The 16,150-nt window shown below is 42.2% G+C and overlaps 2 protein-coding genes across 3 annotated transcripts in view; both read right to left on the bottom strand.

Annotated features, from left to right (window-relative positions):
- LOC117431072 (engulfment and cell motility protein 2-like) overlaps positions 1–11,364 on the bottom strand; it is a 45,336-nt gene extending 33,972 nt beyond the window's left edge. For both annotated transcript variants that reach the window (XM_034051683.3, XM_034051692.3), the window contains exons 1-2: positions 11,261–11,364; positions 4,400–4,460 (exon numbers count right to left, since the gene is read on the bottom strand). The gene's annotated coding sequence lies outside the window, so the exon portion shown is untranslated. The remainder of the gene's footprint in view (positions 1–4,399; positions 4,461–11,260) is intronic.
- A 1,552-nt stretch (positions 11,365–12,916) lies between these two features.
- Positions 12,917–15,906, bottom strand: LOC117431908 (heat shock 70 kDa protein-like). Its single transcript, XM_034053176.3, has 2 exons — positions 15,769–15,906; positions 12,917–15,125 (listed from the first exon to the last, which is right to left on the bottom strand). Exon 2 carries the CDS (start codon positions 15,096–15,098, stop codon positions 13,155–13,157), a length of 1,944 nt encoding a protein of 647 aa, XP_033909067.3. The 5' UTR covers positions 15,099–15,125; positions 15,769–15,906; the 3' UTR covers positions 12,917–13,154.
- Positions 15,907–16,150: the final 244 nt, after the last annotated feature.

Here is a 16,150-nt window from a genome sequence, read left to right as displayed (position 1 = left end):
CACAGGCTAAATAGTTTGTCCCACTCATTTAAAGCATGTGTCTAGTTTGTCCCACTCATTTAAAGCATGTCTCTAGTTTGTCCCACTCATTTAATGCATGTGTCTAAGTGTGGGGTGCCTCCCTCGAATCAAGCTGAGAGGGTTTTTCTCACACACTCTTTCCTGTGTCAGGTCTATCAAACGAAAAGTGCAAGAGAACACTGAAAACAAGTCACGGAACTGAAATAAAAAAGACAAAAACCTGACATTGATGTATTTAACCTGCTTGTTGTGGTTTAAACGTTGAGAAGTCTGTGGCCCTGACATTCTGAGTGGAAGATCTACACTACAGCAATATTACAAGTGTAGTTGCTGCCAACAGGTTCCAATGGGGATGTGACTTACAACAGGGAAATACATTTGTTAAATAAACAAATAAAGAATGACTGGTTCTGAACTCGGAGCTGAGTCACATACACGCAGGGTGAAACTCAATTTTATCAAACTCTTAACAAATGAAGAAGCTTTGAATATCCTTCCATTTAAAACACACCTTAAATGAAACCCTTTTGCTTCACAACAAAAAGACCTTGAACCTTAAGAAAGTAGCACTGATATTTACAACAGCTACACAAAACTAGTGACGGCGTCTATCGGTTTAGTAGCAGTGCACCTTCACCACAGCCATGCTGAGCTCTGTTCTGTACTCACACCCCAGGCTCTGTCTCTCTCCTGCCACGCTGTCACTGCCCTTGAAGACTGGCCTGTGGAAGGTTATAATCGGCTGGGTATTCACTCACTGCACAGTGCAGCCAAGCTGCTGCTTCCCAACACTATACCGTCAGCACAGCCGTGCTTTATCTGTACTGCGGCCTTCAATCCCATGCCTCCCGTGCACGACACGCAGACACAATGCTATTCATGGCTCATAAAACAAATTCAAAATCAGAAATAATAATGTATTTGTAACCAGCCCATTCATCGCCAATGAGAATCTGTAGGTGAAATCAAACTTGATAAACAGTCCTTCATCAATGACTGATGACTAAGGCTGTATTTTTTCAGTTATCATGGATTTCATGTTTTCTCTAAAATGTACCCATTGCTGTGTAATATGCAGTTCCCTGTGATATTTCCCATTTCTGAAAGAATCGTGTAAATATACATATTTTAAAATAAATTGCCGCACTACCTTTTACACTCCATTTAGTAACCTGGCAGCCGGTACATTTAGCATCCGGTAAATGACTGAATACACTGCATAGATCTTTAAAACATCTTCAGTAAAAAATAAAAAAAACAGCAAATATTTCTGATAAAGATCGCTCTGCCCAGCACATCAAGGGGACAGTTTGTTTTCATGTGTTTATGGTTTTTATTTGGTTTGATAATTCACTGATAGGGAAAATAGAATGTCTTTAAAAGGTGGACATAAAAAAAACGAAATATTCTATAATTTAGCATTTCCTGTTTTCAGGTAAGCATTTAAATATTTAGGAACATTTGTTGTATAATAACTCTAGTTATCCTTTTTGAAAGTGGCCATGCTTTTATTTTCTGCTTTAATAAATATGTTTAATCGTGAAATACCTATTTTTAGACTGTGAAATAAACCATTTTTTACTGTGAAAAAAACCCCAGCCCTACTGATGATCAATCAATCGTGCCTATCTAGCTGTTCAGTATTATTTCGACTTACAGTGCCGGTCAAGATAAGATTCATTCTGATATTAAAACCTGTACAAATTATTGTATCCCTATTTTCTCTCCCAATTGAGTGTCCAATTATGTTCTTTCAATTGATGCAATTCCCCACAGCTGCTTGTGATAACTGAAGGTCAGTGGGTGTCCTCCGATTCCCAAGCCAGTCGTCTCTTCACACTCAGGAGCTTGACATTGACGTCCCTGTTGAAAAGCCAGTCCTGCAGGCGTCTGCTCTGAGCTCTCCAGGAGCCTTGCCGGGTGGGTCCGCTGGAGCGCAATGAGGAGAAACAGTGCCTTTCGGTTTTCCTCCCTAACCAACAGGAGGACTAGAGCCAATGCTCCTTGTGGAATCCCCCAGTGAAGATTTGCACAGGCAGGATGCAAGCCTACACCCTCCTGACAGTGTGACTCACCCTGCATACCATGCAGATGTGCCTTTACCAGCTGAGCAACTCCTGGATCCAACAGTCCACTTCTTAAAATCATCCCAATGCTATTGTACATGAACTACTGGGTACAACTAAAATGGATTGAACGGGTTTGATTTATTCTTGCACATTTCTGAGCTGCAGCTTGTGCCAGAACCTATGTGGAGTCAGGCTGTGCTGAGCGGATCTTGCTGGCACCTCTCTCTGTGAAGTCAGGCTGTGCCGAGTCCATCTTGCTGGCACCTCTCTCTGTGAAGTCAGGCTGTGCTGAGTCCATCTTGCTGGCACCTCTCTCAGAGCCTTGTATCTGATATAACAGCCGGAGACTCATTTCCAGAGATTAAACCATTACTGCTGACCCTGAGGCATTGTGCTGCAACACTTCTCAAAGGAACAGCGCTGCAATGTAATGTGCTGCTTGTTCTAAAAATGCTCCGGTCCTAATGCTCTCCGAACCGAAGGGCACGTTTTTTAAGCTCATGCTTCAATATTTAGTTGCTCCACCAAACTTTGCAGCTGAGTTACACATTCTTTTTCAGAGGAAGTTATTTTGCCCTACTCTGAAATGTTTGTTTGTTTTTTCTGCAAGTTAAGTACTGAACTCCATTAAGCTCTGTGGTGTTCTTGTTTTTTAGAAAAGAGGAATACATTAAAAATGAAGAGACCATCGTTGTCAAAGAGGCAGCAGTGCCTACAGTACCTCTCTGTCCCGATAGCATTAAATACGAATAACTGAATAGAACAACATACCTTAAGACCCTGTGTGGAGTCTATGACACGTTGTGTCAAGGCTGTGATCAGGGTAAAGTTTCATTTAACCAGTACTTAAACTTGACTGATAACTGAGGACAGTTTACATGGTTAATAATGTTGCCCATACCAGTTAGAAAAAAATGTTAACCATAGGGCTGCATAACGGCCCACACAACAGTATTATAGAAAGAACAGCTTTACATGTGGTTAGCTTTAGCATACAGATTTATCTTGCAATTACTGTGTTACCACAAGCTTACATGGAAAACTGCATTCAGGTTTAGTGGACTACATTTTGGTTTCGCTGAGAAATTACTGAATTAGAAAACGATTCAGTGCCATCAGCCAATCGGCTTCCAGCTCTAGCAGGTTTCTATCAGACAGTAAATGCCCGCTGTAACATCACGGCATCAACGTGAATCAAACTCAAAATCAAGTCGCGCAAGTGCCAGCTCTTTCATTTCATTATCCACCAAAACCAGCCAATCAATACTTTGCACAGACGAAAGCAACCAATCCCGTACCTGCAACTGCCAAGTCAGCCAATCACAACCTGTTGGCTCGACTGTAGCTCAGACAGCATGTTTCAACAAAAGCAAACCGAGACACAGACAGTGCAGTAATATTGCTCCATTCAGATATATGGCACTGTTCAGATAAACTATAAGCAGCTCTGACAAGTAAAAAGTGTTTTTTTTTTTCGCTTTATGAACATTTTCTGGACTATTTTCCTACGGAAGGGAACCCAGCGAATCATTACAAACTCAAGGAAAATCTAGGATTTAAATGGTTTTTTTAAAGAAACTAATGAGAAAAATTGTTTTCTAATAGCGATAGTGCCCTCTCGCCTTCATCCGGGTTGCATAACTCAAGCACAGTTAATCCTACATACAGTGCCCACAAAAAGCTGTTTCTTCGAAAACACATCAGATTCGTGAAACATTTGAGCTCAGAAAGTCAACCAAAAAAATGCATTGCATGTTACACCAAAACAAGGAATTCTGTCTCCAATTCTTATTTTGTTTCTGTTTTACATCCTTGAAACTTATCTTTAGATAGTTTGAGTTCAGCATATTTCATATCAATACACCATTATCAGATCGTTTGTTCCCCACAAGGGTTTTCTGCGTCATCGATGTGAGACTAACGGGAACAGAGCGAGAGGAATCTGATTATTAGTCTTCTGCACCTGTGCAAGCTTCTCTGCTGCATTGTGATGGGCTAGCTGAGTTATTTGCAGCTGCTAATGATTTGCAATGAGTCTGGTATGTTTCTTTCATTACAGGGAATCTCGCACAGTAGTTGAAGGAGAGACAAATAAACAAATGAGGCTCTCTCTCTTGCCTTACTTGTAACAGGCTTTAGAAGAGAAAATATTATTAGTCACACACTGCCGCCAGCAATTTAGTAACAATACTGTATATGTACATTTTACATTCTAGTCACCTCAAAATCCAATTGCCTTGCTTAGTTTTCCAGTATTTGCAGTTTGTTTTCTTTGTGGAAATTCAGTAGAAACGAAGCAAGAATCTTACCTCTGAGCGTCAGACAGTGGGCCAAAGGATAGTCCCACTCTCCACTCAAACCATACTGCGCCTGCGAGAGAGAACACAGAAACATGTTAGAGAGGGGAACTTACGTTCAGCACCCATCTTCCTGGGGTCCTAGTATCTGAAACACAGGACATGGCTTACAAGGCCCGATGTTGAAGGAAAGGCTAATGTAATGATATTATAAGAAGACACATCTTATTTCCAGGAAAGTGAAGCTCAATTATAGTTTTACACCGTAATTCCTCGCTGAATATTCCTCAAAAACCCACAGTAACCAGTTTTTGAAAAGCACCTTTGTGCAGGTCTGATGTCACAGTTATCTTAACTCATGTATTCTTCTTGTAGTTTAGATTGAGGCTAGATTTCATTTTCTGTTTCAGTCATCACTCTGCTGACTGAGAAAATCCCATAGATAAACTGCGCTGTCTTTCACTTCCACAGGGAAGGGGGCGTGTTGCAGGAGGCACACTCAGTGGTGTGACAGCTATACTTAGAAGACATGTCTGAGAGCTCTAGAGAGGCCATAGGAACGTGAGGACTGAACCAACAACAACAACAACAACAACATGATAAAGATAACAGATATTTTGTGCCAAATAGTGTCTCTGAAAAGCAAGACAGATTTGTGTGAATGCAGTTATGCAAATGAGAGACAATGCCCTTTTAAAGCGCTACACTTTTACAAGGAGAAATCGGAATTGGGACAGAGCCATTTCCATGGTTACGAGTGGTGCCAACATTGCCTTAGCAACGCAGCTGTCAACTAGACTTCAAAATATTCACAGCTGAAAATGCAAAACACTCGACACTGCCACAATGACATCTGCAGTGTTTACAGAAAACACATTACTCTCTTTTGCTGTATTTACTGTTGTCCAAATTGCAGTGATTGTTTTCAACATATTCCCACTAGGTTTGATATTTTTGTATTAAGAACATTGGAACATACGAAAGTTTACAAACGAGAGGAGGCCATTCGGCCCATCTTGCTCGTTTGGTTGTTAGTAGCTTATTGATCCCAAATCTCATCAAGCAGCTTCTTGAAGGATCCCAGGGTGTCAGCTTCAACAACATTACTGAGGAGTTGGTTCCAGACTCCTTCTCTGTGTAAAAAAGTGCCTCCTATTTTCTGTTCTTTATCTAATCTCCATTTGTGACCCCTGGTCCTTATTTCTTTTTTCAGGTCAAAAAAGTCCCCTGGGTCGACATTGTCAACACCTTTTAGAATTTTGAATGCTTGAATCAGATCGCCGCGTAGTCTTCTTTGTTCAAGACGGAATAGATTCAATTATTTGGCCTGTCTGCATATGACAGAGTGATCTGGATACACTGTGATCCCAAGAAGAGAAATGTTACAACATAATCCTTCAATGTTGAGAAATATATTACCAAGTTGATTTATGACCAATGACAAGTGATTAACAAATTCAAAAAAGAGTCGTCAATATGTTTAAAAATACAGACACCATGGGACACTGTAAATGTAAGGTAATGTGTTTCTTGTGACTCTGCAGGGTGTCCTGTAACACATTAACCTACTGTACTCCATCATGGTGTCGCTACAGGCAGTCCCCAGCTGAAATCTCAGAGGAGATGCTGAGAAGAGCAGAGCCAGCACACTGAGGGACAGTGAGGAGGGGAGGCCGCTGTTATAGTGTCTGCTGGCTGAGTGTTGAGAAATGGAATGATCCTCAGGAGGGGGAGGACACCAGCCTCGGTGCTTGATAATCATGGAGGAGTGCAGATGTGAGGTATTGATTTCTTTAGAGGTTCTCTTGTCTAGCCTCCCACCATGGATATATGTCTCAGTGTGGGATTCCTTCTGTGTGCAGAGTGGAGGTGGCCACATAAGTGAGGGGGCAGCGAGACCGCTGGAGAGATTTTGGACAATATGAACTGATTAGGTACTGTATTGATGACTTTTGTGCACAGTAAAAAAAAAAATATATATAAAAAAATGTAAGTACAAGATCTTCAACTGAGTAATAAACTGAAGAAAGGGGTCCAGTTATATGTTGCACTTTGGAACACCCACACGCTTAGGCTAAAGAACGATGATGGTGTGATGACACCACAATGCATGAAAAAGAAACCGTCAATGTAAGCACAGCCAGTATTACTGCAGTACAGAGTGAATCAGGAAGAGCCATCCTGGTTTTTATTTTCCTTCGATACAGCATTTTCCCTTACAGTATTAGTAGCGATTAAAAATGGGTTCTTTTTGTTTGAATGTGTAAACATCAATCTCTCTTCTACTTTCACATGATAAAGGGACCTTCCGAGGTCTTGAAAGCTTAATTATTGTTCAGTTGAAAGGTGTCACCTGTCCTTCTCTGTGTCTATCATCTCTGGACTGACACAGCTACCATTTGACCTGAATCATTCCATTTCATAGTGACAGTACACTAGATGGGATGCAGAAGGAGCAGCTTTCTGCAACTCACTGAAGCTTCACAAGGTTTTAATGTGAGAACCTTAGCAAAGTACAAGACCAGGCCAGCTGTCTATCAAACATAAGCAAAGTCCAAATCCAGATGAGGCTGGCAGTGGGGTTATTAGAGCAACCTTTTCAGTGCCTTTGGCAACCAGACTTGTCTCAATGGAGGAAAAGGCAGAACTCTGAACTGAGATTGAAGATATACTCCATTGAGAGTGCCTAATTATTTTACCCCCGATTTTTCTCCCCAATTTAGAATGTCTAATTACGCTCCCTCACCCCAGCAATTCCCCACACAGCTCAGGAGACCTGAAGGTCAATGGGGATCCTCCGATCCCATGAGCAAGCCAACTGCCTCTTCACACAACTCAACTCTGTGTCTGCTGGAACTGTGCGTGGAAGATATTTTGGGGCATTTCAGGGACCAGTACTGTCAAAATAAACAGGATTTCCATTTTAAAAAACACACGTATAGAGGTTTGAATTTAGGATGGATGGTCAGATGTCATGACATATCATTCCTTTAAATGTATGCATCTGCTTAATTACTGGCATTCCACCCTAAGCTTATCTACTGTAGGAAACAGCCTATTAACCTCATGCTAACCTCATACCAGCCTGAAATTAAATGTCTTGTTGTGTACATGTCTGTGGTAACTCACTTATAAATACTGCATGATACTGCCACAATATATTCACCACTATGACCAACAAACTAAGGGGGTGGCCTTAACACTGAAGGGAACTAAATAGTCCTTGTTTACAAAACTGTCCATAAATAAGATTGTTTTCAGTACAATTCCCTACAGTGTAAGCCTGCATGGACAAATAATTCAAAACATAGCTCTAAAGGCACAGGGTGTGCTACTGTGCTACCCTACTACATGTCTGGACATTTCAATACTGTGCAGACGAGCCCGCCTCTTGTGCATAGCGGTTGAGGCGCTCGCTTGCGGCGTAAAAGGTCGCTGGGTCAAATACTCTTTCATTTTGAATTAGCTAGACAAGAAGTATTATCATAAAGCCAGTATCCCATCAAATTACAGTGTTAAAGACAGGAGATAAAGACTCTTCCTTACAGTAGCCTGTGTGTCATTTATTCTGAACCAATATGAAAACGGCAACTGCCACCGAATCCAGTTCAGGGTTAGTTTGATTATTCAAATATTTGTCCCACAACTCAATGTATTAGTTTAATTTCTTCAGATTATTTTTTTTCTTATAGAAACTGCCCACATTATTAAAAAAAGACCATTATATTTTTTACTGTAGGACGACAACATTCCGGTTTTATTTCAATTGGTTTTTGTCTCGGTATCACAGACTTCACCATCATAGGTGTGCTGCTTACACCCACGTTCTGCACTGAAATCTGAAGAGAGTTCTGAGCTCAAAGCTGTTGCAGGGTTACCATAGTAACTACATCACATAAGACACAACCAGAAAAGGAACACATGAAATAGGTAATGTTAACTGTGACTAATACTGAATGTCAATTTTCATACAAGACTTTCCAATGTTTCTATACTGAGAGATCTCTGAAGAGAAATGAATCGAGCTGGAAATTGCTTGCATTTCTACTATACAGTGCCAGAAGAAATCTGTACAGTTTACCATATAGAGGGTGCCAGTAATGTACTATGCATCCAGTGAGCAAATGTGCATATGGGCCTTCACAGTATTTGATACACATGGGAAAAATAAGAAAGTGGCAATAGAAATCGGATTTCACTTGTAGGCAAAATTCCCATCTACAAGATTCTTTGACCTGATTCAAGTATCTGAACATTGTTGTTTCACATTGTGTTGTAGTGCTGTGTTTGCACTGGCTTTTGTTTTGGTCTGTATTCACGTTGGGTCAATTGCAATGTACTTTTGAATTTAGTACAGATCCGTAGACTAAACTGTGAGACAGATAACAAGCTGCCGATAACTCCAGCAAGCTCGCTAATCCAGCAGCATTGAAACACTGAACTGTGAGACAGATAACAAGCTGCTGATAACTCCAGCAAGCTCGCTAATCCAGCAGCATTGAAACACTGAACTGTGAGACGGATAACAAGCTGCCGATAACTCCAGCAAGCTCGCTAATCCAGCAGCATTGAAACACTGAACTGTGAGACAGATAACAAGCTGCCGATAACTCCAGCAAGCTCGCTAATCCAGCAGCATTGAAACACTGAACTGTGAGACAGATAACAAGCTGCCGATAACTCCAGCAAGCTCGCTAATCCAGCAGCATTGAAACACTGAACTGTGAGACAGATAACAAGCTGCCGATAACTCCAGCAAGCTCGCTAATCCAGCAGCATTGAAACACTGAACTGTGAGACGGATAACAAGCTGCCGATAACTCCAGCAAGCTCGCTAATCCAGCAGCATTGAAACACTGAACTGTGAGACGGATAACAAGCTGCCGATAACTCCAGCAAGCTCGCTAATCCAGCAGCATTGAAACACTGAACTGTGAGACGGATAACAAGCTGCCGATAACTCCAGCAAACTCGCTAATCCAGCAGCATTGAAACACTGAACTGTGAGACAGATAACAAGCTGCCGATAACTCCAGCAAACTCGCTAATCCAGCAGCATTGAAACACTGAACTGTGAGACAGATAACAAGCTGCCGATAACTCCAGCAAACTCGCTAATCCAGCAGCATTGAAACACTGAACTGTGAGACAGATAACAAGCTGCCGATAACTCCAGCAAACTCGCTAATCCAGCAGCATTGAAACACTGAACTGTGAGACGGATAACAAGCTGCCAATAACTCCAGCAAGCTCGCTAATCCAGCAGCATTGAAACACTGAACTGTGAGACGGATAACAAGCTGCCGATAACTCCAGCAAGCTCGCTAATCCAGCAGCATTGAAACACTGAACTGTGAGACGGATAACAAGCTGCCGATAACTCCAGCAAGATCGCTAATCCAGCAGCATCGAAACACTGAAACTGCTCGCTGCATTCATGGGATTCAGAAAGCAGGTGATTGAATACCCAGGTGCAGCACAATGTGATACATGCTTGCTCCTGTGTTACTTTCTCAAAAGGCAAAGATACATTTTGTAATATTTGGATTTGAATTTCATAATGACAACTAAATGTGTTCCGGATTACACGATGGAGCAAAAACATGTGTTTTGTTGAATGCATGAAGGATTGCGTTGCGCAACTGAGAAATACATTTCGTGGTGCTGCTCCTATGGTCTAAAGAATTGCTGGACCAGTTTGCACAACTCTACTGGGCAGGGCTGCTACATGGTGTTCATTGCAGTTGAGATTATAAGTAACACCCACCTGGAGAGGTTTAGTTCATAGCAGGTGGTTCTATCTTGCAGTCTATTGTGAGCCTTGTCCTTTGTACTCACTAGGAGATGATCTCCAGTTAGAACGCAGCTGTGAGCACGTTGCAATTGACCCCTAGTGACGTAACAATAAGAATGCATCACAGGGCACAACTTTTTACCTCATGAGGCCTTATTTTAAAACGTCATTACAATTGCATACTATGTGTAAAATGATAAAATGGTCCAAACGAAATATGGACAATAAAAAACGGATGACCAAAACAGAATCTACGCTGATAACTTGCTGCGCTTAATAATCTTCAATATGAAATTTGAGATTTTCGGTATGCAATATGTGTAGGTTTCTTTTAGCCCTTGAATATAAAATGTGATGGAATATCGGTTGGAAGTGAAACATAATTTCTGGTTCGGTTATAACAAATGACGTGTGCGTGTTTTTAATGTATGTTAACAGAATTCAGCCCTGTAATTTGAAGCCGTAGGCTACAACTAATTTGTTTAAAACTATAGTAAAGCCTGGATTGGGCTCACTGCAGAGCGCAAGACCTTACCAATGTAATCTTCCATACACGATCTATGAACAATGTATTCACAAAACAGACACAGCCATCACTCACAGCCTGACTGTACTGATATGTGATCAATCTAATAGGAAAACACGCATTTAATATTAAGACGTCGAGAATAGATGTGATGATAAAGCGACCAGCTTTGAAAGCAGCGATGAGAACACACACAGAAATACCTTGCTTTGATTCAGTAACAGCAGCACCTGGACTCACTCGCATTAAATAAATTACTGTATACACAGCCAAGGCATTTAAAACCCAGAAATTATGAACAAACAAAACGGTGGAAATCCGTTACCCGGTACAGTATGCAGAAAAAAGCATACTGAAAACGGACAGTAAAACATTGGGTTAATATTAATGCATCGATAAGAAAAAAAAAAAAAAAAAAAAAAAAGCTATTGTCGACTGTAAGTTGTAGCTCGCTCACACACATATTATGCGCACAAGCAATTAAATACAAACAGTTTAATCAGTACATCATTATTAAAACACAATTAACAGATACGTTTAACGGAATGCCTACCCCATTACAGTGTGCCCGTTTTCTTTTTTCTTGTCGTTGTGTTAAATGAGCTGTGCAGCTCGCTATGCAATGCCACAGTCCAGGACTGTCCCTCCCCGGGGGCGGGGCTAATGGATTCAGACGCTGCTGATTGTCTCATTTGGCTGTCGATTTCCAAGAACTACCGCCCACTGGGTATGTTTTCATTCCAACAAAAAAGTAGGCTGCGTCATATCCAAGCTTATAGATGCTGAGAACTGGCAACCATAAACTTAAATCGTGAGGCATTGTAGTCTTGCATTGTGAGTTGTATATTTAATATTGAAACATTTCAGCATCAGAGCATGCCATTAATATTAGTTAATTAGTTATCTTTGGTTTTTTTTGTTTTTTTTTAATAACTAGTTTTACTATCACTTGTAGCGCATAAACCATGCTTACCGCTCCACACGGGTTGCACAGACGCCAGCCGCAGGGTATTCTGTGAAAATACTACTAAAAATTAACCTAGTGCTCATATCATAAACTTGTATGATACAATCCACTCTCAATCATGCGATTTTGAATGGATCGGGGGTGGGGGCGGAATCGTCTCATCAGTAATTATTCTTATTATTATTTGTTTATTTAGCAGACGGCTTTATGCAAGGCGACTTACAGAGACTAGGGTGTGTGAACTATGCATCAGCTGTAGAGTCACTTACAATTACGTCTCACCCGAAAGACAGAGCACAAGGAGGTTAAGTGACTTGCACAGGGTCACACAATGAGTCAGTGGCTGAGGTGGGATTTGAAAAAGGGCTTGTAATTAACCTCCTAATTACAAGCCCTTTTCTTTAACCACTGGACCACACAGCCTCAACTCTTATTATCAGGAGTGGAAGCCACTAAGCCAGCACATACTGTCAGTTTTTACTAAAGTTCCAGTAACACTGAAATCCATTTTCAACTGTAGCGCAATCAAAAGCATTGTACATTTAAAAGTGGTGTGCATTTGATTGAATATACAGTTCAACATGAACTTTTTAAAACATATACTTATATAAGTATAAATAAATAGCAGAAACAAGAAATATGTATCAAGTGAATTCATATTGCAGAAGTAGTTTACAATAAGTGAATACGAAATTTGGTCCATGCAGAAAATTGGTAGTCAGGACATTTGTGTAATCGAGTTTGTTTTAATAAGAATTGCCTGTATCTGCAAGGTTACCATGGAAAAGATGCACAGCGGTACTGTAGGCTATGGAATTGGATTTTGAAAAGGTGACTACACCACAAACCCCAATCATTATTTTCAAATGGCATTTTCTTTACTATTCTATCATATGCTTATGAGGCTTGCAATAATTCAGAGTGATTATTTATTACAGTTTATTTTTTTGAATAGGTGTTAAGGAGACTATGAGCCCAGGAGCTGCTCTTCAGTTCTAGAATGTCTGCCTTGTAGGTAATGCAGCACCAGCACCATCTAGTGCACAGCACTGTATTGCAAGATAAATAGGAAAATGTACCTATATAAACTGAATGAATGTGGAATAAAAACTGTACATTACATTAAAATATCTTTAGAAAGTTACTTCCTTGTACTTGCTGTTATTGCATTCCTTTCTGTTTCCAGAAAATAGATTCTCAGTAAAAGTTAAATAATTTCACTTAACAGACCATTCAAAACAATTCTCTTTAATGCTTTTTATTTAGAAAAAAAAAATGTTCAACATGTTTTAAATAAAATATAATTGTCAGTATTCTAGAATTTTCTTTTTTTTTTTTAATAACATTCATTATAAGTCTAAACATATAGTATGACACAATAAATCTTTAGGAAAGAATATTTACATTCAACAGTGCTTAATGTTTGCCATTTTATTAGCATTCAGTTCAAGGTCTTCTTTTATGGCCTGATCCTGTCCTCTTAATCCACCTCCTCAATGGTGGGCCCCTGGGAGGCAGACCCTGAGCCTGCCCGTGCCTGGGACCCACAGCTTCCTCCTGGCATCTCTCCTGGCGCCCCTCCCTGGTACAGCTTGCTGATGATGGGGTTACACACTTTCTCCAGCTCTTTCAGCTGGTGCTCATACTCCTCCTTGTCTGCCATCTGATTTTTGTCCAGCCAGGAGATGGCCTGGTTGCACTTGTCAATGATCTGCTTCTTGTCATCCTCGCTGATCTTGGCTTTCATGTTCTCCTCCTCCACGCTGCTCTTCATGTTGAAGGCGAAGGACTCCAGGGAATTCTTGGCCGCTATCTTCTCCCTCTGGGCCTCGTCCTGGGCTCTGTACTTGTCTGCGTCCTGCACCATCCTCTCGATCTCCTCTTTGCTCAGCCGGCCCTTGTCGTTGGTGATGGTGATCTTGTTCTCTTTGCCGGTGCTCTTGTCCACCGCAGACACGTTCAGGATGCCGTTGGCGTCGATGTCAAAGGTCACCTCAATCTGTGGCACTCCTCGCGGGGCGGGGGGGATGCCCGACAGCTCAAACTTGCCCAGAAGGTTGTTGTCCTTCGTCATGGCCCTCTCTCCCTCGTACACCTGGATGAGGACGCCCGGCTGGTTGTCCGAGTAGGTGGTGAAGGTCTGGGTTTGCTTGGTGGGGATGGTGGTGTTGCGCTTGATCAGGGCGGTCATAACTCCTCCTGCGGTCTCGATGCCCAAAGACAGCGGGGCCACGTCTAGCAGCAGCAAGTCCTGCACGTTTTCAGAGGTGTCGCCCATCAGGATGGCTGCCTGCACAGCTGCACCGTAGGCCACCGCTTCATCAGGGTTGATGCTCTTGTTCAGCTCCCTGCCGTGGAAGAAGTCCTGGAGGAGTTTCTGGATCTTGGGGATGCGAGTGGAGCCTCCCACCAGAACTATGTCTTGGATCTTAGACTTGTCCATCTTGGCATCCCTTAGTGCCTTCTCCACAGGCTCCAGGGTCCCTCTGAAAAGGTCAGAGTTCATCTCCTCAAAGCGAGCCCTCGTGATGGAGGTGTAGAAGTCAATGCCTTCATACAGAGAGTCGATCTCAATGCTGGCCTGAGTGCTGGAGGACAGGGTTCTCTTGGCTCTCTCACACGCTGTCCTCAGCCTCCTCACCGCCCTCTTGTTCTGGCTGAGGTCCTTCTTGTATTTCCTCTTGAACTCTTCAATGAAGTGGTTGACCATGCGGTTGTCAAAGTCCTCCCCGCCCAGGTGGGTGTCCCCTGCCGTGGCCTTCACCTCAAAGATCCCGTCCTCGATGGTCAGGATGGACACGTCAAAGGTGCCGCCGCCCAGGTCAAAGATCAGGACGTTGCGCTCTCCTCTGCTGCCCTTGTCCAGCCCGTAGGCGATGGCAGCTGCTGTGGGCTCGTTGATAATTCTCAGCACGTTCAGTCCAGCGATCACGCCAGCATCCTTGGTAGCCTGGCGCTGGGAGTCGTTGAAGTAGGCGGGCACAGTGATGACGGCGTTGGACACTTTCTGGCCCAGGTAAGCCTCGGCAATCTCTTTCATCTTGATCAGGACCATGGAGGAGATCTCCTCTGGATTGAAGGTCTTGTTCTCCCCTTTGTATTCCACTTGCACTTTGGGTTTCCCTGCTTCACTCACCACCATGAACGGCCAGTGCTTCATATCAGACTGCACAACAGAGTCGTCGTATTTCCTTCCGATCAGTCGCTTGGCATCGAAAACAGTGTTGCTGGGGTTCATGGCCACCTGGTTCTTGGCAGCATCTCCAATGAGCCTCTCTGTGTCCGTGAAGGCCACGTAGCTGGGGGTGGTCCTGTTGCCCTGGTCATTGGCGATGATCTCCACTTTGCCATGCTGGAACACCCCCACGCAGGAGTAGGTGGTGCCCAGGTCAATGCCAATAGACACTCCCTTGGGTGCAGACATCTTTACAGGGGCTCTGTGTTGTAGGCTCTGCAGCAAACAAGTGGAACAGCAGGTTTAGTACACAATACAAGTTGTAGGATCTTATAATCCGATTAATGTACGATAACGAGCAGAGCATTTGAAAAACAAGTTTTAAAAAAATGCTTTTTATTCATTTACAGTCTAGTTCTTTGTATTAAAATACAGTGATTAAGTACAAAGATCCATTAATAATGAATGCATGTATTCACATGTTTTAGACTGGACCCCTAAGGGTTTAGCTCATATTTAATATTGGCAAAAACGAAATATCACAAATAGTAAACGTATAAGGACATGTATGGAGAAAGTAGAATATGACATTACTGTACTAACCAATTCTTTATAATTTCATGATTAAAAAGGACAGAAGAAATACAGGGACTCGGACAGTCGAATGTATCCATTCAATTTAATACAAGACGTGTTTAATTCGTTCTATGCTGCGCCCGACGGTTATTTCAATCACACCTTTACTTATTTATTTTTAGATTTTCTAACATGTATTTTACAACGGACATAGATAAACATACGTTTAAATGTTTAGTGATATTTGAGAATAAATATTAAGAAATGATACCGGTAGCTCAGAAAAGCGGTACAGTCGCAGGTTATGAAACGCGCGCTTCAATAAAGGTTTATACTGACTTACAGTTTGCTTGTTCGGGTTTGAGTCGGTGTGTCGAGACGATCCCCTACTCTCTCGCTCTGTCTCCTATGTCTTGTTGCTGCTCGTCTCTTCTCTCTGACAGTTGCTTCTGACTGACTCTCGTGCAGCTGCCGGCTTTTTTTATTCAGTGCAGCTCCTCTTCTGGAACTCTCGAGCGAAGTCTAAGCCAATCAGTGCGCTGCTTTGTATTTATCTCACAGACGCGCCTTCTAGCGGGGTTCTGACAAGAGATCAGAGCGAAGGTTCGAGAAGTTTCTTGAACAGTCCCTGATAGTTCCAGTGAAGCAGAGCACACGGGGTATTACATGGAAAATCTTACATGGATGTGCATTCTGTGTAGTAATGTCCAGTAATGGTTGGAGAA

This window comes from Acipenser ruthenus, chromosome 29 (assembly GCF_902713425.1).
Source record: "Acipenser ruthenus chromosome 29, fAciRut3.2 maternal haplotype, whole genome shotgun sequence".
Lineage (NCBI taxonomy): Eukaryota > Metazoa > Chordata > Actinopteri > Acipenseriformes > Acipenseridae > Acipenser > Acipenser ruthenus.
Note: the sequence above shows the minus strand (reverse complement) of the source record. Positions and strands in the feature narration are given on the sequence as shown.